The sequence below is a fragment of the Monodelphis domestica genome, chromosome 3, assembly GCF_027887165.1.
Source record: "Monodelphis domestica isolate mMonDom1 chromosome 3, mMonDom1.pri, whole genome shotgun sequence".
In the NCBI taxonomy this organism is placed as follows: domain Eukaryota; kingdom Metazoa; phylum Chordata; class Mammalia; order Didelphimorphia; family Didelphidae; genus Monodelphis; species Monodelphis domestica.
In genome coordinates this window covers 161,046,465-161,073,928 of record NC_077229.1, presented here as the reverse complement: position 1 = coordinate 161,073,928, position 27,464 = coordinate 161,046,465, and the positions used below count along the sequence as shown (strand labels likewise).

At 35.2% G+C, this 27,464-nt stretch overlaps 1 protein-coding gene across 2 annotated transcripts in view; it reads right to left on the bottom strand.

Annotated features, from left to right (window-relative positions):
• Nucleotides 1–27,464, bottom strand: part of ANGPT1 (angiopoietin 1) — a 307,136-nt gene that overhangs the window by 143,215 nt on the left and 136,457 nt on the right. For both annotated transcript variants that reach the window (XM_056823190.1, XM_001369530.4), the window contains exon 2: nt 4,227–4,382. In XM_056823190.1, the coding sequence (XP_056679168.1) occupies nt 4,227–4,382 (156 nt within the window). The remainder of the gene's footprint in view (nt 1–4,226; nt 4,383–27,464) is intronic.

Here is a 27,464-nt window from a genome sequence, read left to right as displayed (position 1 = left end):
TGAGAACAAAGTGTAATCAATGTGAAAATGTCTAAATGCCAAACTGAAGCACTTTTGTTTTACCCCAGGGGCTATAGGGAACCTTTGAAGCTTCTGGTATAGATGAATCATGTGGTATGATGCATGATATTTCTAAAGAAATATCAATATGGCACAAGCAATAAGGGATAGAAAACTGAAAGCCAGGGCAACCTGGAATCATGCTGTGCCTCTGACACATGCTGATTCTGTGACCTTGGGCAACTCATATAACTTTTCAATTATCTTAAAATTCTTTCAGACTATATACGTTGTAGAATAGGTGCCAAATTTCAATGGTAGAAAGTTTTCTCACTCAGTATGTCTCTGTACCCTTGAAATTATCAAAGCCATTAGCTATTTGTTATCAATTTGGCAGCTAAATGTAGATATTTCTCTTGGAGAGAGAAGGGTCTGCTTATAGGGAGATCAATTAGAAGAGTTTTACAATAGCCTTGGAGGGGGTGGGTGATAATGAGGCCCTACCTGAAGGACAATAGTTAGGTTATGAGTAGAAAAAAAGAGAAAGTATAATGAATTTTATTCTAGTTCTTTTCTTCAACTCTATAATATCTTTAGCTTTTCTTTGAAGTTTGGTTCTTATATGCATCAAATTTTGAAACACCGTTTTCTAATTAATACTGTAACTCTCTTCCATTTCATGAGTAATTTGAAACCTCTACTTTTAAAGGCATAATCTACAGAACTTCACACTTCATGGGTTATATTCTACTAATCTAATTTATTTTCTGATGAAAGACTTCTGATGAGAGAAAATCATCTGTGACAAAATAGTTACTTTTGGGCAGCTTTAATTATTAGCAAATTTTTTCCAGACATCAGACTAAATTAATTCTTACACATTACTTCTGATTCTCTGGTGCTAAACAGAGCAGATCTAATCTCTCTTCCATATGATAATACTTCAAATACTTGAACCAAGTTACTCTGTCTCCCCACTCCCAATCTTACCCAGCTTAATCTTTCTCAAGCCTAAATGTCCCAAGCTTAAATGTCCAAAGACTAAATTTCAACTAGATATCAAATGGTGGAGCTTCCAGGGTCTTTTACTTCCCTGATTGTCCTTCTCTGGGTATTTTCCAACTATTCAATGATCTCCCTAAACTTTTGTTCCCAGAGTTGAGTAAGATACCACAAATATTCTTTCACAAGGGAAGGATGAGACTATTACCTCCTTACTCCTAGAAGCTATGACTCTTTGTAAGGTGGTCTGCATTAGTTTTTTGCGGGGAGGAGAGTAAGGGACTTACATTGATCTTGAAATCCATTAAAATTCAAGCTTTTCTTTAAAAAAATACTATCAATCTCATATTGATTTCAACATTATATTTTCAGAGCTTAATGAAGCACTTTACATATGCCATGCATTCAATTAAAGTTTTTTGGAAGAGCAAGAATGGAATTTGCTGAAATGCTTACATGAAATGCTTACAAGGAACCAAGAAAGCAAGGTACTGGAATATTTGTCTATAACACTATTTGAAAAACAGAATACAAACTACTGTGATTATTTCATGTAGTTATGTTACATTACTGTAGCTACAAAGTCAATTTTAGAAATAGGAATGTTCCCCAAGAGGTGAAAGGAAATGAAAAATAGTTCATTTGATCATTATTGGGGAATAGTGCAGATCTGGACAGCATTAAAAAAAGTTGGTTTTGTAACTACTTTGGTAAATGTCTGCTACATAATGTGCCTAAGTAGAAATTTGGGATAGAGTTTGTAAACTTGGGTCTGGATCAGAACTTGAGTACAAAGAACAGGATTTATCACAAACAGGACACATCCTTCTGCAACAGTCTAAATAAATAAAATTCATGCATCTATTTTCCTTCACTAAACAGGAGGAGCCCATTACAGTGATCAGAATTCCCCATATCAAGAGAAAATCTCTGATAATTACAGCAAAGTGTGTGAAGAAACTTCTATTTAATGTTAAGTAATTTGTTCAGTTTTATCAGTTTTTCAGTCCAACTTTTCAGGACCCTGTTTGGAGTTTTCTTAGCAAAATCCTAGAGAGGTTTGCAATTTCCTTCTCAAGCTCATTTTACAGATGAGGAAACTTAGGCCAACAGAGTAAAGTTACTTGCACAGGGTCACACAGCTATAAGTTTCTGAGGCCACATTTGAACTCAGGTCTTCCAGACTCCAGCCCTATGCCACCCAGCTTCTCAGAAAGTTAAGCAATAGCCAGATGGGAAAGTTTAGTACTTCCTTGAGGAAGTCTTTCTCTCCATGAAATAGCCAGTATTCTTACCTAAGCAAGAGACATCCATGGGAGGGCTGAGATAAAACCAGACTTAGTATGAGAAGACTTGCATTCAAATCCCTGGAGTAGATTTGTGATGCCTTTCAAGTCAATTATCCTCTTTGAACCACATTTCCTCTTTGGTTCTTTTAAAACTCTCTACATTCAGTGCTGAAATGGGAATAATATTTGTCCTATCAACCTTTCAGAATTGTAAGAAAAGTGCTATCTGCCAACTCCACAGGGCTGAGTGAGTGTGCATTCTTCCTCTCTGTAAATAATAAATAGCTTTTGGTAGTACTTTACAGTTTGCAAAGCACCATATATACTATCTCAGTTGGAAAAAAAAAGCAATCATTAACTCTGATATGAGCAAAGCACTGTCGGTACACATACATATCCATCCATCCATCCATCCATCTATCTATCTATCTATCTATCTATCTATCTATCTATCTATCTGTCTGTCTGTCTGTCTGCCTGTCTCTGTCTGTCTACCTATCTATCTATCTATCTATCTATCTATCTATCTATCTATCTATCTATCTATCTATCTGTCTGTCTATCGATTTGTCTGTCTTTCTGTCTGTCTATAAGTCTGTCTATCTAAATATAAATCTAAAATCTCTCTAAATATCTGTCATAACTATCATCTATCAATCTATGTCTATCCATTGATCATCTCTATCTATACTTATTTATCTATTTGTATGGCTCTCTACCTTTTTTATCTATTTTCCATTTGTATAAAGGACTCCTAATGAAGAAACTCCTGTTACCAATAGAGATCAGCATTTTCTTTATATCTGATACTGTGAAAGAGTTGTGAGTAACAGATTTGCACAGGCTCACATAGTCAATTTGTGTCAGGGAAAGAAAGAAACAAGTATTTGTTAAAGGGATATTATGTACAAGACACTGTGCTAAATAGTAATACATTTTATCCTCAGAGCACTCATGAGGGTAAGTGCTTTTATTATTTTCATTTTATAGCTGAAGAAACTGAGGCAGGCAGAATTGACTCTACTAAGGTTACACAACTACTACGTGTCTAAAGCTGAATTTGTGTTCAGGTATATAGCATTTTATTCACTGCTCTACCTTGCCAAGGACAGGACAGCAAGATTTACTTGGCTCTGAGGCCAGCTTTCTATCCTTAATATTATGATGCTTCTCAAAGTGCTCTCACCACTGCAAATTTTCACATTAGTGGTGGAATATATCATGTCTTTCTCTGTCCAAGGTGTTCTTTGAACTGATTATTTGTGGTCATAAGGATCATCTATCTCTGAAAAGAACTGGCAGATAAAGGAAAGTACTGAGTCACACAGGTAGTGAGTAGAAAGCCTAAAACTCGATCTTCTGATTCATTTTCCAATACTCTTTCCACCATGTCACTCTTTCCCATTTTAAACACTAAATTCTACACATCCCTGTTAGTTAATAAATTCCCTTCATGTACACTTCTTTATCAGCCCCACAAAACTCTACTGGGACCATTGTGTTCAAATTGCTGGAAAGCTATCCTAGAAATTACATGAAAGCTCACATAATAATGCAAGTCAAAATGTACATCAAAGGTGCTGTTTTGACCTTAAAATAATTTATTTTGCTTGACACGTGTATCACTTCCCAGTTGGTAGCCCTATGGTTTATTTGAAGTTAAATGCTAATTAGTCTTGTTGCCACTTCTTTTTTTAACAAACACATACAAAGCTAAATTTACCAACCTTCATTAAACCAAGAGCCATATTAAACAAGTCAGTCAGTCCTTGCTGTTAGTAGTACACAGAGCATGTAGATGCTTTTGGAAACTCTGTGTTGAAGTGCATCCTTTGTTTTTGTAGAAAGCTTAAGGAGCACATGCACACACACGCACGCACACACACGCACATATTCATAGTTAACAGCCTGTCAAGTCTGGCCCCACGGACATACCTGGGTCTCCACATCTGTAAGTTTTCTTGTCTGCTCTGCTGTTTGACTAAGGAGGCTGGTTCCTATCTCGAGCATGGTGGCCGTATGGTTCTGAACAGCGTTCTGCTGTAGCTGAGCCATCTCTGACTTCATATTTTCCACAATGTAATTCTCAAGCTTTAAGGTATAAAGAAAGAACATCCAAGTCAAACCACATATTATATAACTCAATATATAAAATGATAATAAATAATACAACTCATCAAAGCAAATCTGTCAAATCCACCCTCATTTGATGATGGTTGGCTTACTGAGACATAAATAGCAATTATGACATCCAGAATAGGTGGCATAAAATTCATGTATAAAATCAATATTTTAAATAAAATTCAATTGACTTGCAATTGGGGAAAGTGGCAGAAACCTAGTGAGGGAAAGATGTCCACCTAGAGAAAATGAGCTGAGTAGGTTATGTTATGGGGATTTTAGGAAAGGGGAAAGCATTTATACAATCAAACTACTGTGGAACTCCTTTCAGTTTATAACTTCCCTCTCTATAGTTAGAACCAGGAATGCAACTGAGATATGGAGGAGGAACTAGAGGAATTGATTATACTGCCTAGAAGTTTACAATTTTGACTAATTATTATTGCTGAGTCATTTGCTTCTATGCAACCAAAGGAGTAGAAGTGCCATTAATCATCTAAAATTTGTTGTCTTAGGACAAGTCTCTATGATTCCCATCCTAGTAATAGATCTGGTTCTACTTTACCATTAATGGTAGAAAGAGCGGAGAAAACCATTAGGTTCTCATTTTTATCACTTTACCAAGGCAGACATCACAAGCATAAGTATAACTCAAATGTCTTTTAATCAATCAACAAGATGTTATTGACTTCCTATTATGTACAAGACACTGGGGAATACAAAGATAACAATCAAATATTCCCTCAAGAAGCTTGCATTCTATTGGAAAAGACATTTATAAACATGAGTATATAGAAATGAAACCTAAAGAAATACAAATAATTTTTACAAAAGGCACTGATAGCTATGGTGATCAGGAAAAGTTTTCTGTAGTTGGTGCTGAGCTTTGAAAAAAATTGAGGATTCAAAAAGATAGAGGTGAGAAAGTTGTTTTTTTTTAATAAGTTGCATGGGACAGACTGTGCAAAGGTGTGAAGCATCATGTATGAAGAATAGCAAAAAAGCCAGTTTGATTGGAAAATAGAATTCATGGAGGAAAATAACATTAAGAATGAAAGGTAGGAGTTAGGCTGTTAACAGTTTTAAATGTAAAGCAGAGAAGTTTATATTTGGCCTTGGAGGTAACAGGAAGTCACTGAGTTCATCAAATTGAGGAATTTCATGATTAAAGCTATACTTTAGGAATACTAAAATTTACAATTTTTAAAGTATTTTCAGCTTATTCCACTGAATCCTCAAAGCAAGTTGGTACAGTAGCAAGGGTATTTTTACACATAAGAAAAGTGTCTTTCAGAAATTAAGTGACTTGACCAAGAATACAGAGCTATTAAATAGCAGAGGCAGGTCTAATTCATAGCCCATTGATTTTTCTCACTTCATGGTCATGCTTATTTAACACTAAAAGATCAGATTTCCAGTTTTGATTCCTGCTGATTCATTTAAGAATTACAGAATCTTTCTGTAAGGATAACTACCTTGGGCTTTTATTCAGAAGAGGTTGTTTCTACCAAACTCATGTGAAATTGAATCAGAGGAAAAGCACAGAGCTACATCAGATCATTGGATTAGAATGGAGCATACAAGCCACATGGTAGACACTAAAATGATGAACAACCATAGAATAGTATTTCTTCTTCCCAGAAAGGACACCATTTAATTCTTCATCCATCACATAGAAGTAGGAACTTAGAGAAATTAAGTGCCCTAATATCAAGGTGCATCAGGAACCTAGTAGACAAAAAGTCCTAATTTCCTTGCATATATAGAATCCACAGACTTAATTCCTACACCTCCATTTTTCAATGGCTACATTTTATGGTCCCAATTACACATATGTGGAAACTGGAGCCCAGTAAAGTTAGCTCCATGGCCACACACCAAAGTAATAGCCATGGCTGAGTTTGAACTCTGAAGTCTTTAACTCTGACTACAAAGCTGCTGGAACTTCATAACTATGCCAAATGACTACTCATAATCCTAATTCCATATTATTAGCAATTTTGTGACTGATGCTTTTCTTTTATTACACATTTAGTGAACCATTTATCATTTAATATTTTGTTATGACTTTAAAAAATGTTATAGTTTACTGACTATGTGCCTTTGGCCAAATCACAACTTTTTAGTGCTAAACTCTTTAAGATTATAAATTGCAGAGAAATTGCTAATCTGCACTTGTTGAGTAGATTTCCTTACCTCAATTTCTTATGCTAATGAAATTACAGCTCCAATTTCTCATCTTAATTGTATATTGGTATATAAAACCCATCTAGCTAAATCAATTTTTTTTTCTTTTCAAGGTCTTAGAAATTTTGATGTGAAACATAGCTATCTGTTGATTACTATTCTTATATATAATACATTCTCTAGTTCATAGAAAGTAGACTGGGTGCAGCAAATGAAAACAAATATATAGTATCACAAACTTTGCAAAGCTCTTTATATATACATATATGTGCATATATATGTATATAATCTGAGCCTCAAAACAGCAGCATGAATTAGAGTCTACAAGAATTTTAATACATATTTTATTAATAAGGAAACTGAAGCTCAAAGAAAGTACTTTACTAAAGCAAAACTAGCAAATGTCATATGAAGAATTTGAATCCAGGTCTTCCTAAATCTTAAGCCTAGCACTCTAGACATTATCCAATTTTGTCTTTGCCTTTAGTTAGCACTAATCAAGCAGCAGGACTGTTTAATGTCAGCATTAAATAGATTCACCATAAAGAGATTCAGAAAGCTACCTGATCATATTTTTTTGGAGGTCTCAAATCTGCTATCAAATTCTTTATTAAAGAGGTCGCCATGAAAACTAACAATGACTCTCTAGTTAATCCATTTTTAATCAAATGGTCCTGCCATCTAGGCAGTAATGAACTAACTGCCTTTTATTGTTTTTTTTTAAAAAGTAACCTGCACAGTGAAGTAGCAAGAACCAGATGTAGTTGATTTAAAGGCTGAGCTTAGAAGCAAAAGTCAAATATACAATGTGTGATTAATAAGGAGGACCACTTTCATCTTATCTATAAACATTCCTCTGCAGATGTATAGCTGTGAAATCCATTCTGATGGGCCACATCAGCTGAGCCCAGAAAAAATTTACAACAAATTTGACCGTCTGTCCACATTCTCTACTGATTTTGAAAACATGTTTACAGAAAATGCCAACGACCTAATACTTAAATATATTATTCACCTCTCAGATTTGATCATTAAGCTTTGAGACAAGGCACCATAAGGCCTGCCAGGGTTGTGAAGTTGGGGACTCCCAAACCACAACCACAAATGTCTATGGCCAAACTGTCTCAAGGCTCATCCAGAACTTAAGATGGTGAAGGCTTAGTAAATTGCTGAAGTTATGATTTAGTCATGGACAATGCTAGCTTTAAGATCTCCTTTTTTCTATTTATTTTGAGATTTAGTTTATTTAACATTTACTTTATTAAAGTAAATTTTAAGACAGGTAGAAAGGAAAAAGGCTTTTACTCCAGGCAACCAAATCATAGTTAAAAAGGCTAAGGACAAGGAATCATGCCAACAAGAGGTGAAAGAAGGTTAGGGAGTGGTTTGGGCACAGTTTGTTCACTGCTTCTTGGCCATTACCTCCTTTCTTGGGACTCTTGAGAACCACTGGTCATTACCCACACTATGCTCTTACATTATAGACTCTAAGCAAAGTTTTCTCCCATTCTCATTCTATTTATCACATCTGTGACATACTCCACAACATAAAATAGACTAGATTCCCAAATAGGCTGTCTCTCTTTGTTCTCAGGGAAAAACACACTGAGCATAACATAGGAAGATCTTCTGCAAATAAAATCTAGAACTCAGCACCTAATGTTTTTTATCATACAGAAGACTCTTAAAAAATATTTGTTGACCAAAATTGAAAAAAAGGATTATAAAATATGAACAACATACTAAAAACAAGGAGGAAAGGCTTTGACAAGAGAAATGTTTTCTCCCACAGGAAGAACCATTGGTTGATTCCTTGGGAAATGCAATGTTTCTATTTAAAGTGAAAGTTCTTAAGATTCATGATGTGAGGGAGCAACTCCATGGCTCGGTGGATTGAGAGTCAAGTCTAGAGTCCTAGGTTCAAATCTGACCTCAGACACTTCCTGGCTTGTAACCCTGGGCAAGTCACTTAACCCCCATTGCCAAGCCCTTACCACTTTTCTGTCTTGGAGTAAATATTGACTCCAAGACAGAAAGTAAGGGTTTAAAAAAAATCCATGATCTAATCTACCTTAAAACAAAAAAAATACTACTATTCTTACTGAACAGAACTCATTATAAATATTTTAAAGGCCTTTGTGTCCTAGACATACATAGCAATGTGATACCAGATCCTTTACTCAAAGAATCTGTCTCCTTCCATGGAGACACAATGTGATGCAATAGGAAAGCTGCTGGATATGCTGTCAAAGGACTTGGGATAATGTCCAAACTTTGTCCCTTTACTACCTATGTGACCCTGGGTAAAATACTTAACCTCTCTCTGGGTTTCAGATTACTCAACTGTAATTTGAGCGGGTGGGATTAGAGGCCCTTTCAGGTTCTTTTTCAGATGGAAATCAATGACAATGAACAGGTTTGGGGAGATGGAGGCATTAACACAAATTACTAAGAAACATAAGAGTGGGAGATAAGTACAAAAAAAAAGAAAAAAGAACCAGACAGGAGGCTGGAAGGCATTTAAAAAGAGAAAGGTCACATTCAGGTGGGGGAGGGAAGTATGACCTTAGGAAAGGTGGCTTCCCAGCACAGGTGATATTAGAGTTGGGCCTCAAAAGAATGGGAAGGATTTAAATAGATAGAGATGGGGAAGGGAGGCTGGGATAGTCCTGACAAGCAGGACACTGAGTGAAGCCACAAAGGAATAAGAAAGCAAAATAAGAATGATGTACAGGTAATAAACTACACAGAGAACTTGTAGGACAATAGAAGAAATTTGGCCTCAGCCAGATTTGGAGCTCTTTGAATCATTCCAGAATCAGGATTTCTGAATGTATTTGTTAAACAATAAAGGAGCTGTGAAAGACTGTGAGGATAGTTGTATATTGTGATATGGAAATCACTTTAAAAGACTGATATATATTAATTTAAGGTCGCCAAGGAATTCAGCTATGTAATTCCTAAATGAAAACTTAAGTCAGCAGTCAACCTTTTATGGAGTTTTTAATTACAAACAATAGAAAGAAAGGTATTAGAGAGAGAGAGAGGGGGAGAGAGAGAGAGAGAGAGAGAGAGAGAGAGAGAGAGAGAGAGAGAGAGAGAGAGAAAGAGAGAGAGACAGAGACAGAGACAGAGACAGAGACAGAGACAGAGACAGAGACAGAGAGACAGAGAGAAAGGGGAGAGAATAGGGCTTAAATACCCACTCTGCTTAGACTGGGCCAAAGGCCCAAGGCCTTGGATAGCCGAGGCAAAGAAAAGAGATCAGTCCCTATCACTCACGTGACCAAAATGGAGAAACAGTCTGAGGGCCTCCACTCCAAGCACCAGGCTCCAAACACCACACTCTCCTCCACACAGGAAGAAGGAAGCCCTCCTCAGCTGTCCTCTACCTCACTTCCTGTGTCTCACCTGTGCCAATGGTGGCTCTAGCTTAACCCAGGACCGCCCAGAGGTCTGTCCCCTTTGCACCTGTCTATTGAAGGCCATATTCTCAAATAATTAAATCTTGAGCTTTTGCTGCAGCCCTTTCTAAATCCTGTTACCTTGAGTAGGGTGGAGATTGTAGTTTCCAAGACCTGATTCTGATATTCCAAGTATCTCTGTTGCTATTGATCAGGAAATAGCCAAATCCCATCCTCTAAAGAATGGTTTGAACAGGGTTGAGTAGTTTTGAAATTCACAATATTAAGATTCTGTAGGTACCAATTACAGATTGGATAAAGAAAAGTTGGAGACAGAAGCTCTGGTAGGGAGGTTAATATCAGAATTGAAAGCTCACAGTGGATAGAGTGCTGGGTCTGGAGTCAAGAAGACTCCTCTTCCTGAGTGCAACAATGTCCTCAGACATTGCTAGCTATGCAACACTGGCTAAGTCACTTCACCCCATTTGCCTCAGTTTCCTCATCTGTCAAATGATCTGGGGAAGGAAATGGCAAACCACTCCACAATCTTTACCAAGAAAACCCGAACAGGAAGGGTCAGACATGACTAAAGATGACTGCACAACAATCCTAAGGGTCTATGAAAGACGTTCATTACAATATAAGCCTTTTGAACTAAGGAATGCTTCATTCTGAGCACCCGGCAAAACACTTAGCAATTAGTAATTAATAGTTACTGGCAGTGTGGAGGTGAGGGAAGGTGCTGGAGGCCATCATACATTGACTGATTGACAAGGTCAAGGTCAGAGAAAGGAAAGTCAGCAAAGCAGACCCCAGAATGGGGGCCCCCTGCTGATCCCCCTTTGTGACATCTTTCCCCAAATTTTCCCCACTAATAGACTTGTTATAATTATTATTCTCTCCCCAATACAGGAGAAATAAACATGAGAGCAAATACTTATAGGATCAATAAATTTATACCCTACTTTAACCCCCTAGGATATTACCCCAAAAAGATTGCAATTACAGAATACAAGCCCAAAGATTACTGCCCATGACCCCTCCTTTCTCAAGCACAAGACACACTCCAAGGCCCTACAATAAAGACCAGATGAAAGCTTGGATACTATAATAAATGAATCTTGTCCTACAGTAACTATACTCAAATGAATTTGTTGGAACAGAAGCCAAGCAGTATTGCTAGGCACTTCAAAGTAATACAAGAAAAATAGAACTTGTAAATTGAGGAAAACTCCAAAATTGGTCTGCCTTAAGTCCTCACACCTAGATACAAATACGTTTTGTTGTTCATCTCCCAAGGAATTATGATGGATAGTGAAAGATGACAAAAGCACACTGATCCTCTCAGAAGGTCAAGGGGTACTAGCCTATAAATAAATGGCTTTATTCACATTAATCATATCTATCACAGGAGTGTTGTAGAAACCTAGTAAATGATCACAGAATTCTGTGTTGTAGTAACATCACAAGAGTGTTGTTTAGGTGATTTGATACTATCCAATCAAACTGTAAAATGCCACATACATAGAGAACTGATTATGCGTGTGTACTAAAAAACCTATATAATAAATGTACCATGATACTATGGCAGAGCACTGTGTGTGATGCTTGCATTCATGGGCTGAATGCATGATGTGTCTCACCTCATTTATCCGACCATGATGACACACTTGGGCACAGACCCTGGGTCCTCAGAGAGGCTGCTGGATGGACCTCTATAGGAAGGGGTCTTTTACTGAAGCATTGAGAAGAGGGGGTGAAAAGGGTGAGGAAGACATGAGAAATGTTCCTGAAGAAGTAGGGTTTCTCAAAATAGTAATTATAGAGGATACATATGGGGAGAGAGGACCCAAAGATGATTCAGACATTTCAAACCTGAATGGCTAAGAACATTGTGGTGTCGTTGACATAAAAAGTTTAGGAAAAGAAAGAAATGTGTTGCTTCTCTTAGTTTTGAGGAACCAATATATCTTCCACAGGGATAAAATCTGTTAGGCAATTATAGGTAGAATAGTACTCATTGGGGGTCTTATCTATTATTGACTTATATTCATTTAATGTCTATAGGGGCTAGAGTGCTGGATTTGGAGCCAAAATTCTGCCTCCAGAATGGTTGCTAGCAATGTGACCAAATCATGCAAGTTACTTAATCTCTCTCAATACCAGCTGCTTCATCTGTAAAAAGGGGGTAACAATAGCATATATCTCAGAGGGTATGTTGTGATTATCAAATGAAGGAATAGATATAAAGCACTTCATACAACTTAAGTTACTACATAAATTCTAGCTATTATTATTATAGGAAGGTGATTACTAATGTTGCCTTGTGCCTTCAATCTTACTTCCTCCTTCTCTTCTATGATAAATCATTTAATGCTATTGAGATTTTTTGGATATTTGGCATCTGTTGCTCAATCGCTTCTTCTCACCCTTCTCTAACCCACCAGTTGGTAAGGATGTTATTCAAGTAATCAATAAAAATATTGAAAAGCAATAGCCAGAGATCATTAGGGAATTCTACTGATGGCCTCATTCCAAATTAGCATTCATCTTTGCTCTCTGAGTTTCACATATCTGTATACACCTGTCAGATCTTCATTGTGGTGATAGCTAAAGACAGTGGAGTAGATTAGTTTCTCAAGGGAGAAAATATATAGAAAAAAAACACCCAAAGTTAAGGAAAGGGAGTATAATAAACAAAAAGAGAGAAATGGACAAGAAGAAAAAGAAATGTGAGTGAAAGGTTGAGGAATCTAAGGGCAAGTGGTCAGCAAGAAGAGGATATTCAGAAGTGCCAGATGTTGCAGAGAAGTTATAGAGGTTACTCTATACTGAAAAAAATAGAGTAATGGATAAAATAAGAATAGCAGAATTTTATAGTTGGAAGATATTGGCACATAAAATATAAGAAAGACTTTTAGATCATTACTACAAATCATAGCAGAATTAATTTAAGGAATTTTCTGGTAAGGATAATCTAAGCATTTTTATATTTAGAGTACATAAGAGTAAAGGGTAAGAATTTCATGGGGAAAAGTATTATTGATGGAATGAAATTATAAAAGAGATTGGATGAAATAGGTCTGAGAGTTTGAGTGCCTGAGTTCACTTTATCAACTCCTATGCTATTGAGATTCAGTGAATACAAGATGATTAGAGTTGATAACAAAATGAACCAAGTTCTCTCTCTCTCTCTCTCTCTCTCTCTCACACACACACACACACACACACACACACACACCCCACAACTTACCTAGGAATTAATTCTGATTAGTTTATGGTGCCATATATTAGGATAGTGTAAATATATATGTATATGTATATGTATATGTATATGTATATGTATATGTATATGTATATGTATATATACATGCACATACATAAAATCAAAACAGAATTGCATTGGTTATCTCATTTGACTATAATGTAGAATAATAACTAATGTACTTATAAAGTATCTATTACAGGTTGAGAATTAATAGGAAGAAAAAGCACTAGATATCTTTGTCAAAGTACTCATTACTTCCCAAAGGTAACTCTAAAAAAATGTCCGGCAGAGTCAGTAAGACCTGAAAACAACCAAACAGTAACAACAACAAAATGAAAATACAGCTAAGTACTATTTATTATTTAAAATGATGAATCTTCTGAGGTGGTCACATTATTTAAATGTATGGTAAATATTTCCATTGGGCTGGAACCAATTACCATATTTTATATAATTGTAACTTCAAATTATGTGAATTTGAAAAATGTAACTAATTCAGGGAATTCATTATTTGTACTAATTGGGATCTAGATCTAATAATAGCACATAGTTTACATTGGACCTTTATATTAGGGATATTAAACCTTTCATTTAAACTTAATGAGGAGTAGTAATAGTACGATTAGTAATGGTATTACTAGTCCCTAGAAAGGATACAAAAACATAATAAATTGAGATTACAAAAGAGATAGGATGAAATGGAATTGAGGGAATGGCTGGATGAGTTTATCAATTCCTATGCTATTGGGATTCAGTGAATACAAAATTATAAGAGTGGATAACAAAATGAACATTCTCTCTCTCATACACACACACACACACACACACACACACACACACACTCATACCACAACAGAACTTTACTAGCAATTAATTCTAATTAAATTATAGGGTTGTCATCATGAGTTTTAGAATCACCCAAAGAGCCACAAAACTCTGCATATCTTTAATCCAACAATACCACTACTGGATCTATAGTCCAAAGAAATCAAAGATAGGTGAAAGGGACCTACTTCCACAAAAATATTTCTAGTAGCTCTTTTTCTGGTGGTGAATTGGAAAATTAAGGAATAGGCACCAATTGAGGAATAGCTAAATGATTCATGGTATATAATTGTAATGGAATACTATTGTGCCTAAGAAATGAACAGGATGATCATAAAAATAAAAATGGAAAGATAATATGAAATGATGCATAGTGAAGAGAACAAAACTAGGAGACCATTGTACACAGTAACAGCAATGTACTGATTGTGAATGACCTATTATCAATAATGCAATGATGCCCAGGACAACTCCATAGAGCTCATGATGAAAAAGGCTATTCACTGCCATAGAAGAAACTAATGGAGTCTAAATGCAAAATGAAGCATACTGTTTTTCACATGATTTTCTTTGTGAGGTTTTTTTCTATTGTAAGCAATATGTGTCTTCTTTCATATGAAGAACAAAGAAATATGCATTACATGATAGCACATGTATGATCTATACCAGATTACCTGTCATCTCCAGGAGGGCATAAGGAGGGAGAGAACATGGGTCACAAAATGTCAGACAACAATTATTCAAATCTTATAAATATGTAATCTGAAAAATTTGATTTAAAAAAGGAGATTTAGAATCCTCTAAGGAAGAGAAGACATGTGTAAAAATAATAAGTAACCAAAAGAAAAAATAAGTGCATATGAGAGGTCCTAATGAAATAATTTGAATTAACCAAAGGAGATATTATTTTCAGTTAGAATAATAATAGTAAGGGAAAACTTTATGAAGCAGATATTGTTGAATCTTGGTCATGATGGATATTTTATTTTTAAAGTATGTAATTTCAAGTCAAAGCATTTGGGGCAAGGAATAGGAAGGGAAAGGGGATAGATTCCATGTATAGCAAGTGTGAACAAATAAACTGAAATAATGATAATAATTGCTGACATTTATATAGCTTTTGAGAGTCTGCAAAAATTTTACATAGTTTTGAAGTCTGATCTTCCCCATAATCCTGTGTAGTAGACACTTATTATAACTACTTCTCAAATGAAGAAAGTGAAGAACATACAGGGTAAGTGACTTAAATCAAAGAAAATGTGGTATGGTGGACAGGGTTATAGATTTGTAGTTAAAATCCTACATTTAAATCCCCACTGAGATACTTACCAGCTGTGTGACCCCTCCCCTCATTTTACAAAGGTGGAGGCTAGATCTATAGCTTCTATGGTGAAGTATTCAAAATCCATACCCTTATGGTAATGTTCTGGAGGTAAGAATTGAACCTACATCTGCTTAACTACTCCAGGTACAAGGCTCTATCTGTTGCAGTGTTATTGCTTTGATAGGAAAGGTCAGGATAAAATTGGTTTTGTCCTTATATCTCCAGCACCTAGCACACTACTTTGTATTGCTTATTTTAGCTCATAAAATACCAATGTCAACACAGTTTCATTTTACATCTTATGTAAGGAATTCCTCTGGTTCAAACCCTCTATCAGCCTACAATTTCACATTAACAATACAGAAGAGCATTCAACTATAATTTAGACTCCTAGAGTGTTGAATAGGGCACCTAAGGATAAATAAATTGCCCAGAAAACACAATCACTTTATGTCAGGATTCCCTTAAAACAAAACTGGTTTTCTAAGAGCTCAATAGAAATTTTATTTTTGATTTGATTAAACGGAGTGGAGTCCAGTGGGTCAGAATCATACAGTATCTGAAGGAAAGCAGTGTGACATAAAGTTGAAAAGATAAATTGGGGCAGATTATGGAGGGTCTTTGTGTTGGGCTTTGAATGTTCTACATTAAAGGATAGATAGATAGATAGATAGATAGATAGACTGATTGATTGATTGATTGATATGATAGAGAGAGATTGATAGACATGATAGATATGATAGAGATAGATAGATAGATAGATAGATAGATAGATAGATGAAAGATAAAGCTAGTTAAATATAGAGATAAAAATGCACACATGTATATTTATGTCTACATCCAAATATGTATATAAATAAACATGTGTATATACACATATATACTTCCATACATAGGCATAGATAATAGCATTATACTGTAACTTTAAGCATTACCTTATATTGAATCTTATAGAACCAAAGACATCATTTTTAAATAATATTTAAGAAAATAAAGTTTATGCCCTATAAAAATTCACAAGGGTATTGTTCTTTTTCAAATATGGTGTGGATTAAGGGAGGACCCACATGGCAGGGTACATATGGTATTACTCAGTTATGCCAAAACAACCATGAAATAAAAGTAGAGAGACAACTATGGGAGAGTAATTTAAAAAAAAGGTCAGCATCATACAAAATATCTAAAAAGAAGATTACGGCTTTCTCTAATATAATTGTTTCATAAATCAGCAGCCCTATTGGAAAGGCTAATTTATCTAAATTTTAGAACTTGAAGAAAACATGGATAAGGCCAAATATCTTGAGAGCATTTCTACTGCCAACTCCCTATTACATGGATACTTTTACCAAGAGTAAAAGTACTCTGTGTATAATTTTTTTTTATGCAATGCATCTATTTTGCAATGCACCTATTTAACTAGAACTGAAATGGTTCCCTGCCTGGTGTAGGCAACACAGACCATCATTCTCTTTGGAATCTGGAAGGTTGCATGTTATGTTAAGGGAGAAAGTCCTTCAGAATTATAAAGCTTGAAGAGATTTTATGAGGTATTAACCTTTTTTGTATCAGAATCCCTGGGGTAATTTGGCAAAGCCTAAAGACTACTTAACAGAATAATATCTTTGGATGCATAACATAAAATATATTGGGTTTATAAAAATAATTCTGTTAAAATTTAATCATTAAAATTAATTCAAAAAATAAATAAAAACAAGTTGAAAGACTCCACGTTAAATATGTCCATATATAGATGTACAAGGGAAGGGTAGGATGAGACTAAAGAATGTCTACTAGCATAGTTTGACTGTGTAGCTAAGTGGAACAGTGGATACAAGTCTGGAAGACTCATTTTCCTGAGTTCAAATCTGATCTCAGACACTTAGTAGCCATGTGAACTTGGGCAAGTCACTTAATCTTATTTAGCTTAGTTTTCTCATCTGTAAAAGGAACTAGAAACTAGAAACTAGAGAAAGAAATGGCATATCACTCCACTATCTTTGCCACGAAAAAACCAAAAGAGGTCACAAAAGAGTCAGAATATTGAAATACAACTAAATAACAACAATACAGTTGACTGGAATGCTAAGCTCATGAAAACAATGTGAAATGAGGCCAGAAGGAGAGGGCCTAGAAGAATGTTTTCTACCAAAGAGGTCATGCTTTATTTTAGTTTTGTATGCCTGTGGCTCTCCACAAGTCCTAGACCAAGGGCTTCATAGCTAGATTTTGGGAGATCCTTGAACTTGGGTGAGAAAAATAAATCTTTATTTTCATTGATTTCTAAGTGAATTTTAGCATTTCCTTCACTTATAAATAATGTTAAAATATATTACCTTAAGAAGAGAACCATAGACTTTACCAGAAACTCAAAGAGATCCATGATGAAAAAACACTAAGAACCATTACTCTAGAACCTCCAATACAGAATGTGAGGGCAAGGTTTCTTCCTCCACATAGATTCATTTACTCTACTGAGCATCTTTATGCTAAATCCCCTTTGTCTTGCTTCTCAAACTTGGAGGATGTAAGAAGAATAGGATTTAAATAATTAGAAATACAATATATAGATATATATGTGTGTATATACACTTATATCTACTGAATTTTTTTCAATTTAGAAAAAGTATCACTTGTGTGAAAGGGAATTCTTTACTCCCTTTGTCTATTTTGATTTAAGACTTAGTTTACAATAATTTAAGTGCCCCTATTTAGTACCTCATCAGATTGTGAAGATAGGATTAACTCTCCTTTGTCTACTTTTTAATTCAAATTAATCAACAAAAGTTTGAACAAGTACTTAGCACTAGGTGGAGGAGCTCTCTACCCTTGAAACTCAATCAGCAAGGAAATGAGAGTTCATACCCTCAGAAACTCAATCAGCCAGAAAATTGTGAATCCTTTAGAAAAGAACTTACATCTACAGAGGGTGAGAAGCTGATCCTACAGACACTGCCCCCCTGGGCAGTGCTAGACAATTTAGAAATTCTGATTGGCCCCTGAGAAGAGGGGAAGGGATAAGTCACCATAAAAGCCATGAAAAGGCTTGGGACTGTCTCCTGGAGATAGTCTTCTGGGATGGTCTTCTGGTGAGAGTCAGCTTGAGGTCAGCTTCAGAAGAAGGTTGACTTCAGAGATGAGTTGGTTTGTGTGTCATCCTCAATAGTTCATCACCTTCAGCTCAAGTCATCATCATGACCTGCCTCTTAGAGGGAATTTGGGTGAATGAATAGCTGCCTTTCCTTTCCTGACTTTTGGAGAGAGTTTAATTCCATTTGAGGGTCAAAAAGTCCTGGCCGAGTCGAGCATGGGAGAAATATTTAGATAGATTGGCTAATTGTCTTCTCTACCTTTCTGTATTTCTCTACTTTCACTCTATCCACCTCTTTTGTAAATAAAAGCTATTAAAAGTCATTTTGACTTTGAGCAATAATACTTCAAATCAGCTACTACCAAATTATTTGTAATTTTCATATATTTTAGTCAAACCATTAAAATTTAATTCCTACAATGGAAGTTAGCCAACAGGAATTCCAGTCCTGTCACTTTGTACAAATCACTTAATGTCTTTGGGTCTCAGTTTCCTCAATTGTAAATAAAGTCTGACCAGGTGATCTTGAGAATACTTCTCAGGTATGGTTTCAAAGCTTCCTAACAATAAGTGACTTTGGGGCAGTTCTCCTACACCTACTTTGCTACAGAAATGTTCTTAAAATTATCATACTACTGAAAAATAGTCATGAAATGATTTCCCAGTAAATCACATTCAGAAATACTGATCAACCAATTTTCCTATGCTTAATCTTAAGTTTTTAAGAGATTTTAAGTTTTAAATTCTGATGAGATAGGACTGTTATGTCTAATGGATAGAGGGCCAGCATTGGATTCAGGAAAACTTGTGTTCAAGGTCTGCCTCTCCTGCTCATCAAGGTTAATGTCACATGATCTGAAAATTCAACTCAAAAGCTTTCACCTAAGTAATTAATTTACATTGGTTCATTTCTGATATTACCAACTAACTGAAAATGTTAGCTTACCATTTTATCTTGAAACAGACTGAAGAGGGAAAAACTAAACAATTTCAGTTAAAATAGACAATTACAAGTAAGTTTTCCTTTAATTTCATGTGTTCTAAGTTTCTTGCTGATTTTGAATGTACTTTAACCCCTTGTACTTAGAACAAAACACATTCTAGTTATAAAAAAATTCTCTGTCATTTGACCTATGGACCACCCCAGCAGACAAGAATGAAGTGGTAAATTAGTTGGGTAAGACTCTCTCTAGGAAAATTTATCTTCCAGGAAATGGTTTTCTACAAAATAGACATTTATCTTCTATGACAAAAACAGAAATATACATAATAACTTAAAGTGTTTTTTAAAGGTTATTCTCAGTCTTAAATTTGGAAGGCATAGAATACCTCTCTAGGGGAGTCATAGAATGACTTTCACAGGAATTATACATTACATTACAGAGACACTCGGTAAATATTGATGGAGTCAGAATTGAATGGAAAAAGATAGAATGGTTTGGGATTCTTTGGAGGTAGATTGAATTCCCATGTGGATGAAATCCTAGACCCATCAAAGTATCCTAGATGAACAATATATATTTAAGGTGGCCCATAGGTCTAACTGTTTCACAGAGTCCACATAGGAGTTAGACAGAAAAAAATCCCATTTTTACCAAAAGTCATATATATATATATATATATATATATATATATATATATATATATATATATATATATATTACACATAGGTACATACATATATGTAAACATGTATATATGTATACATATATTAAAAGAAATGGAAATCAAGTAGATGTTTATCAATTTAAGAATGGCTATGTACCCTGTAATATATGAATATAAGAGAATATTACTATACAACAAACATATGAATTAAGAGAAACATGGATAGGCTAGTCAGAGGATCACAGATTTGGAAATAGAAGGGACTTTAGAAGCTTTATGGTCCATCCTTCCATTCCTTGTTTTACAAGTAATGAAAATGAGGCATTGATTAAATGATTTGTTCAGTGTTGCACAATGTCTTAGAGAAAGTACAGTAGATATTGAACTTTGGTCTTCTTGACTCAAAACCTGAAAAATAGCCGCAATGCCAACAAACTGCCTGAAGCAAACTGATGAATAGTAAAGGAAACAAAAATAAGAAAACAGTATCATGTACAATATCTATACTAATGTAAAGGGGATTCATATTTAAAATGAGCATTATGTCATTAGAATAACTATGGCTAGTCTCTCAGAAGAATAAGGAAAAAATAACTTCTCAAAGGTAGGAATTAGTGAAATATTGTATGTATAGTCATGTCATGAATGTCTTAGTTCTTGCTGATTTTCTTGTTTCTCTTTAAATTATTGTATAAGAGGGAAAAGTCTCTGGGTAGAGCAGGGAAGGGATTATTTATAAATAAATATGATATAAAACCAGAAAGCAGAAATGAAAAAATAAGGTACAATTTAAAATTGTGGAAAAAAAAAAGAAATGTCCCTAGGAGTAGTGATCTTGACCCTTACCAACAAGCACCACAAAGATGTTAACTACATGGATAAATGCCAGCATCACTTTATACCAAGCAGTTACTTCTCGACACAAAACAACAAGCAGAATTTAAAAGTAAAGTCTTAATAGTTAGCAGGTTTAACATTTTTCAAGAATCATTTCATAATGCAGGAACTTGCCATCATTTTTCTCTGATATTACACACCAGGTAATATAGCCTTTGAAATTAAACATCATTCCAGCAAAGCTTCTCTCCTCAGTGTTCTGATTTTCTGGCATATTTCTCTTTTACGTAAGTGGTGACCTTTATGTTTCTTCCTTTCTAGGAGCGAGGCCCCTTTATTCTCTGCCTTCCTTTTTGGCAATATTTCTTTATTGATTTTATAGATGTTCCTTCTACTAATTCAGCTGCATCTGCTTTCAGTAAGACTCAGTGAGATGGTAAAGGATTGGTTTCCCTTGGTTTAGCAATATGGCCTTATGCAGTGGAATGTACAATAAGTTTGTAACATTTGCAGACATAAAACTGTCAGAAAGTTCAACATTATTGTATAACAAACATTCCAAAGGATTATATGTTAGGACTATGTAACTTCCCCATCCCCACCCCCAACCCAACAATGTCTCTTCAATAGTTTTCATTCAGAACACCCAGAGTCCACATCTGAGGAGAAAAGAAGAATTCAAAGCCCAAGAGGTAAGGGATAAAGACTTCTGACACATATAAATGAAATTAATCCTCCTTTTTACATTCTCACTTTGATCAAAGACACCATAGATTCTTGGCATTGTTTCTTCTGGTACAAAGAAGATGGTACAACACCCAGCAATGCTTGTTTGTCATGGAGAGCTGTAGCAAAGGAGACTAATTTTCATAACAAAAAAGTGTTCTTACCACTAAGCACATAAGCCTTGAACTACAAGGAAGAAGCCTTAAAATACCTACTGCCACTACTACATCTGCCCATAGGGAAGTTAAACAAGCAAATTAGTTGAAAAAAGAAAAGCAAGGAAACAGATTGGCCAAAACCAACAAGCAAGCAAGCAAGTAGATGGGTAAAATCAAAGAAAGGAAGGCAACTAAATAGGCAGGCAGCTTGCTTCAGCAGAAAAATGGAGAAAGATATGGGTTCAGATTCTTTCTGTGCAGCCAATTTTGCCTTTGTTTCCTTATCCGTAGAAGTTGGGGTTGGACAACAGGAGTTTTAAGATAGCTCGAGTCCCTAAGTGCCTGATAGCATTAATATCTTCTTGAGATGACCACTTGTTAGCCCTATAATAAATGTGAATTCTTTTGTTCTTTTGTACTGTGAAGGGGATTCCTAAAAATTTCAGGTTGCACTAGGTAGCCACTAAAGTTCCTTCCAGCTGAGAAATGCTGTGATTCTGGGGCATCCAAAAAGCCCTGAGGGTCATGTATTGGCTATTGTCCTGTCTGGGAAGGAGGAAACAAGCATTTATTAAATGCCTAGAACATGACAAGCCCCTGTGCTAAATGCTTTATAAATATTATCTCATTTGATTAGAAATAAACAGACTTGAATTTTGCTTCTAACCTTTGACCAAAAATGCAATTGATTCTAAAAGCATTTATCAAGATGTGCTACATGCTGAGATTTGCAAGCAAAATGAAAAACTGTTCCTGCCCTCAAAGAGTTTATTGGAAAAATATAGTGGTAGAAAAGACCATTTTTTCCCTATCTCTTTAGCCCATTGTATAAAAATGATAGCTCTCTGGATAGAGCAAGGAAAGGAATGAATGTATAAATAAATGTGATATATAAAAACAAGCATTAAAAAATTATGTGCAATTTTAATTTTTGGAAAAAAATCCTTCTTTAACTTTTCCAAATAGTATAAGAAATTATTACTTCTCTCTAAACTGCCTAGGGCTAAGAAAAAGTTTAATTTGGAAAATATGGATAAAGCAACATAAGACTTTCAAAATATAATGTAAACATAATCATTGTGTTAGTAAATTCTGTTTCTGTATTAGATGCTAGAAAAACATTTTCTAGTTCTCTTTGGATAGTGATTGTTACCTTCAATGATTTTTTTCTTGAAGAATTTTTATTATATTTAATTTTGTTACTAATGCTGAACAAATTAAACAATTTTTCCTTGTTATATATATATCAAAGTTGATGCTATAGCCACTGGAAGGAAGTCTACAGTTACTGGGACTCTTCAGATTGAAAAAAAAAAAAGAAACTTAGAGAATAGATACTGAATAAAGAATGAACCAGGAAATAAACAGGTACTTTATTTCCATTCCTAATTCATGATAAAAAAAATTCAACTCAAATATTTTCTAAATTTTCAATCCAACTTGATTTTATTTAGCTAGAATAAGGGTGTTCATCACAGAATTCAATCCAATAGACATTTGATGTAAAATTCAAGGAAGAAGCAGCTGTGCTGGGAATGGTGGTCTATGCTGTGACCTCAAAAATATGGTTTTCAAGGCTGTGAATTGCCAAAACTGTAAAGATAATTTTAGTGTCTTGATTTTATATTAAATATAAGTGGTCACCATGGGAAAATTCCCAAATATGAAAAATACCCAAGTCAGCTGGGTTTTTATGGAGATTTTAATTAATACAAATGAAGGAATTAAGGGAAGGGAGAGAGACAGAGTAAGAGGAAATAGTAGGAAGGGCCTAGGCCATTCCTAGGCCTGAGCTTTAAGAGAGACTAGTCAGTCTTTTATCCACTCACCACAAGATTTGTCCCAAGCAAATGGCCTAGGCCTGAGCTTTAAGAGAGACTAGTCAGTCTTTTATCCACTCACCACAAGATTTGTCCCAGCAAAACTCCAGTTCTTCACTGAAATCCTCAACTCCTGAACTGAGTTTCAGAGACCCAGCTCCTCCAACTAACTCCAAACTCCAACTAAAAATTCCACCTTGAGCTCCTTCCTTATAAAGAAAATTTTCTCTTCTGTCCCCTCCCCTAAATTTTCACATCTACCAATCACATTAGATGTTTTCCCCAGGACTGACCATTCTTAGTTCTCATCTTCTTTTGTTATCACCTTCTCTGGGTAGACTAAAACTTCACACCTCTTTTGCTAAGCTTGCCTTTTGTATGTTGCTTGACCTTTTAGTGATTAATTTAACCTTTATAGGTACTTAGCACCCTTTTGTATTAGATCTAAAATTAGACCTAGCTTAGGGTTTTTGCTTCACTATAAATTGGGGACTTTTTCATTGTTCAGTAAGGATTTACAACTTTATCTTCCCCTAAAGTATGCCTAAGTATGGGTGAAGTAATGTTAAAATTCCTAATACATTCCTGATCAAGTACCTCCATTGTTTAAAATGGGGAATAGCTTAACCAAATCTTCTAAGGTATAGGCTGAGCAGTTTTAAGATTCACAATGCCTGGGGATAGGGGAGCTAATAAGGCTGGTTGATTTCTTGAGTTTAGGAATTCTGATCTGTAATTGAGTGTTCAAATTAAATCCACCACTAATATGGTAAAGTATTCTCATGGAGTAGAGTGTCATAAAAATGCCCAAGGAGCAAAAAACCGGTCCAAGGTAGAAAAGCAGTATAGATTAAAGTTTCCATTCCAATCAGTATTGCGAATGTCCAGTTCCCTTCTAGCTTGGAAATACTAGGGAGACCAAGTCTCAAAAAAAGGAATGTAGTACCCAGAGGGAGGACATGATCAAGAGTCAAAAGAAGGGGGAGGAAAAAATAAGAAGGCTAGAAATGAAGAAAAAGACCAATGATTTTGCAATCAAGAGGTCTTTACTGACTTTAGAAAAAATTAATCATTTATATTGTGGATTTTAAAATATATCCTGGTCAGGGACTGTATTTCCCAGCATGCCGCAGGGGTCCCACCCCTTATTTCCTGGTGTGGAATTGGTCCTGAATGGGGTTAGTAGAAGTGAAAGTGTTAGATAATTTCAGCCAGGGGAAACTCCTATTGCTTTTCCTTTCATTAAAGCTTTAGAAAGATAGATCGGAGTGAGAGAGGAGTTTTCTTTTTAGCTTTCCTCAATGTGAATGTAGAAAAAATCTCTCAGGGCTACCTCAGAAAACAAAAATTACATGTACACATTAAGCAAAAATTTGTTCATCTTTTGGTATAAAAAATATGTGTCTAGACTTGGGTAAGCTTAACTTGAATTGGAAACCCACCAGCATGTATGATCACAAATGAGTCAGTAAAACTCTTTGAGCTTCAACTTTCTCATCTGAAACAGTGGGATAATAATTATATATACAAACATGTATATGTCTGTGTATTCATATTTAAGTAAAAATATATAAACCTATATGAATACAGTGTTGATGGTCATAGCATCAGATTTTACATCCAATATGTCATTTGTAATTATGTAAATTAGGGGTTTTCTTCACCCCATATTGTGGTTGCTTTAGAAGTTCAAATGGAAGAAGGTGAATCAAGGCACCGAATGAACAATTCCAATGAAGAGGAACCCTGTTCACTTCCAGTTAAGGAGTTTCTCAACTGTTAAAGTGCTACAATCCTATTTCCTTATTTCAGATTTGATAAATGGATTTTTCTCTTTCCAATTGGGTTGTATCTACTACTAGAGATGCTTGAGAACTGAAGGATGTGAGAAGATCCTGCCTTATTGTGTTGTATAGTGGTAAAGAGCTTAATTAACAAAAGGGTGTTAAATAGCCCTCCTAAGAAAAATCAATCCATTTACTTCTTTCACAACATGGTAAAATATAAGTTGTATGATAACACATGTAAAACTAACTTTATATCATATTACCTGCCCTCTTGAAGAGAGGTAGAGATAGGCAAGAGGGAGAGAACACAGATCACAAAATATCAGAAAAAATATGAAAAATTATATCAACATGTAAAAATTTTTAAATTAATCCCAGTTTATATAAAGTATTCCAAAAGTGAATGTAGTTTTGAGGTTTTAAAACTTAAATCTTCAATGATTTGTCTTTGTTTTAAGCTATTGGAGTTTTAATAATTAATAGTTTTAAGATATTAAAGCTCAATATTGCACTAAGACTTTTAGAATACTCTATATAAGCATAATTTTCCAGTATTCCTTCAGAATGACTAGTGTAATTTAAGAGACATGATTAGCAAAAACATCTAGCACCCAAAACAGAGGATGCCTTTTCCTCTAGTGAAAAAATCAGCTGGTCATTTTTCTTTCCAAACTATTTCTGAACTTAGTACTACTTCATCTGGCTGCCTTGAGAATAGTGTCCTTAATTCCTTCTTGAGAAAGTGAAGGGTAGGGATTAAAGTTTCTTTTTTATTTTTTTTAATCCTAGACACACTATGACCTGCAAAAACCTACTCTGTTAACTCATAAAAAAGCTTTCCAGTCTATTTGCCTTAATGGATTTAGAAAAAGTATTTTCCATATTAAATGTCTAGTGAAATCCGTCACAAGTGAATGCAATATTGTAAGTAAAGGGTGCTTCCAGGAACCCATAGCATACTGCTACAGGATCACATTTATCTGGAAATTAATGCAAAATTTAAAAGTTAAATGTTGACTTATAATGACATTTTATACAAAGCAGACCTTCATATCAGCTCCTACTTTAAAAAAAAAAAATCGGCATGTTAATACACATTCTGTGTTGGCCTAAAGGCAGCCTGAAGCAATGGATAGAAAGCTTCCATCAAAGTTAGGAAGACTTGGGTTTAATTCCAGGTGATGGCACATAGTAGTGTGATTCTGGGCAAGTCATTTAACTTATCACTGCCTTAGGTAGTTCTCTAAGACTACAACATGCGTCGAGAGACTGCCTTTGTAGAAAGATTTTTCCTGTATGGGAACAATCTGTGCCAATAAAATCATGAGTAGAGTTATCCTTAACTGGATTAAAGGAGTACAGAAAAATGAATTTGAAATCGAAGCACCTGAGTTCAAATCCCACCTCAGCTGCTTTTTTTCTAAAGTCTCATCTTGGTCAAATCACATCACTTGTTTGGTACTTCATTTTCTCATTTATAAAATGAAAGCATTGGATTTAGTGACTTCTGAGGTTCCTGTCCACTCTAAATTTAAAGTTTTATCAAAATATGATCATTTTTTTGGTTCTGAGGTAAGGCAGGTAAGTTTGTCTCTTTCTTGGACAAAGCAGCAAGCTATTCTTTTTTATTTTAATTTTTTTACACTTATTTCTGTTTTAGTATCAGTTCTATAATAGGAGAGTGATAAGGGTTAGGAAGCTGGGCTTAAGGGATTTGCCTAATGTCAGGCAGTTCAGAAGTATTTGAGACCAGATTTGTAGCTAGTAGTTCTAATGTTCCTGTCAATCCCACTCAACAGACATTTAATAAGGACGGGTCCTGACTCTGTGTTGGGAATATGTATTACAGCAGTTGGATGAAGCTGCATTCACAGGGATGGGGGGACTGTCTTCAATAGGGAAGCTCATCATTTACACCTGCCAGTGCATCTCCCTATCTTTGTCTTCCCATGTTGTTGTGTCCAACTCTTTGTGACCCTGTGGGCCACAGCTTGCCCATACTGTCCATGGGGTTTTCTTG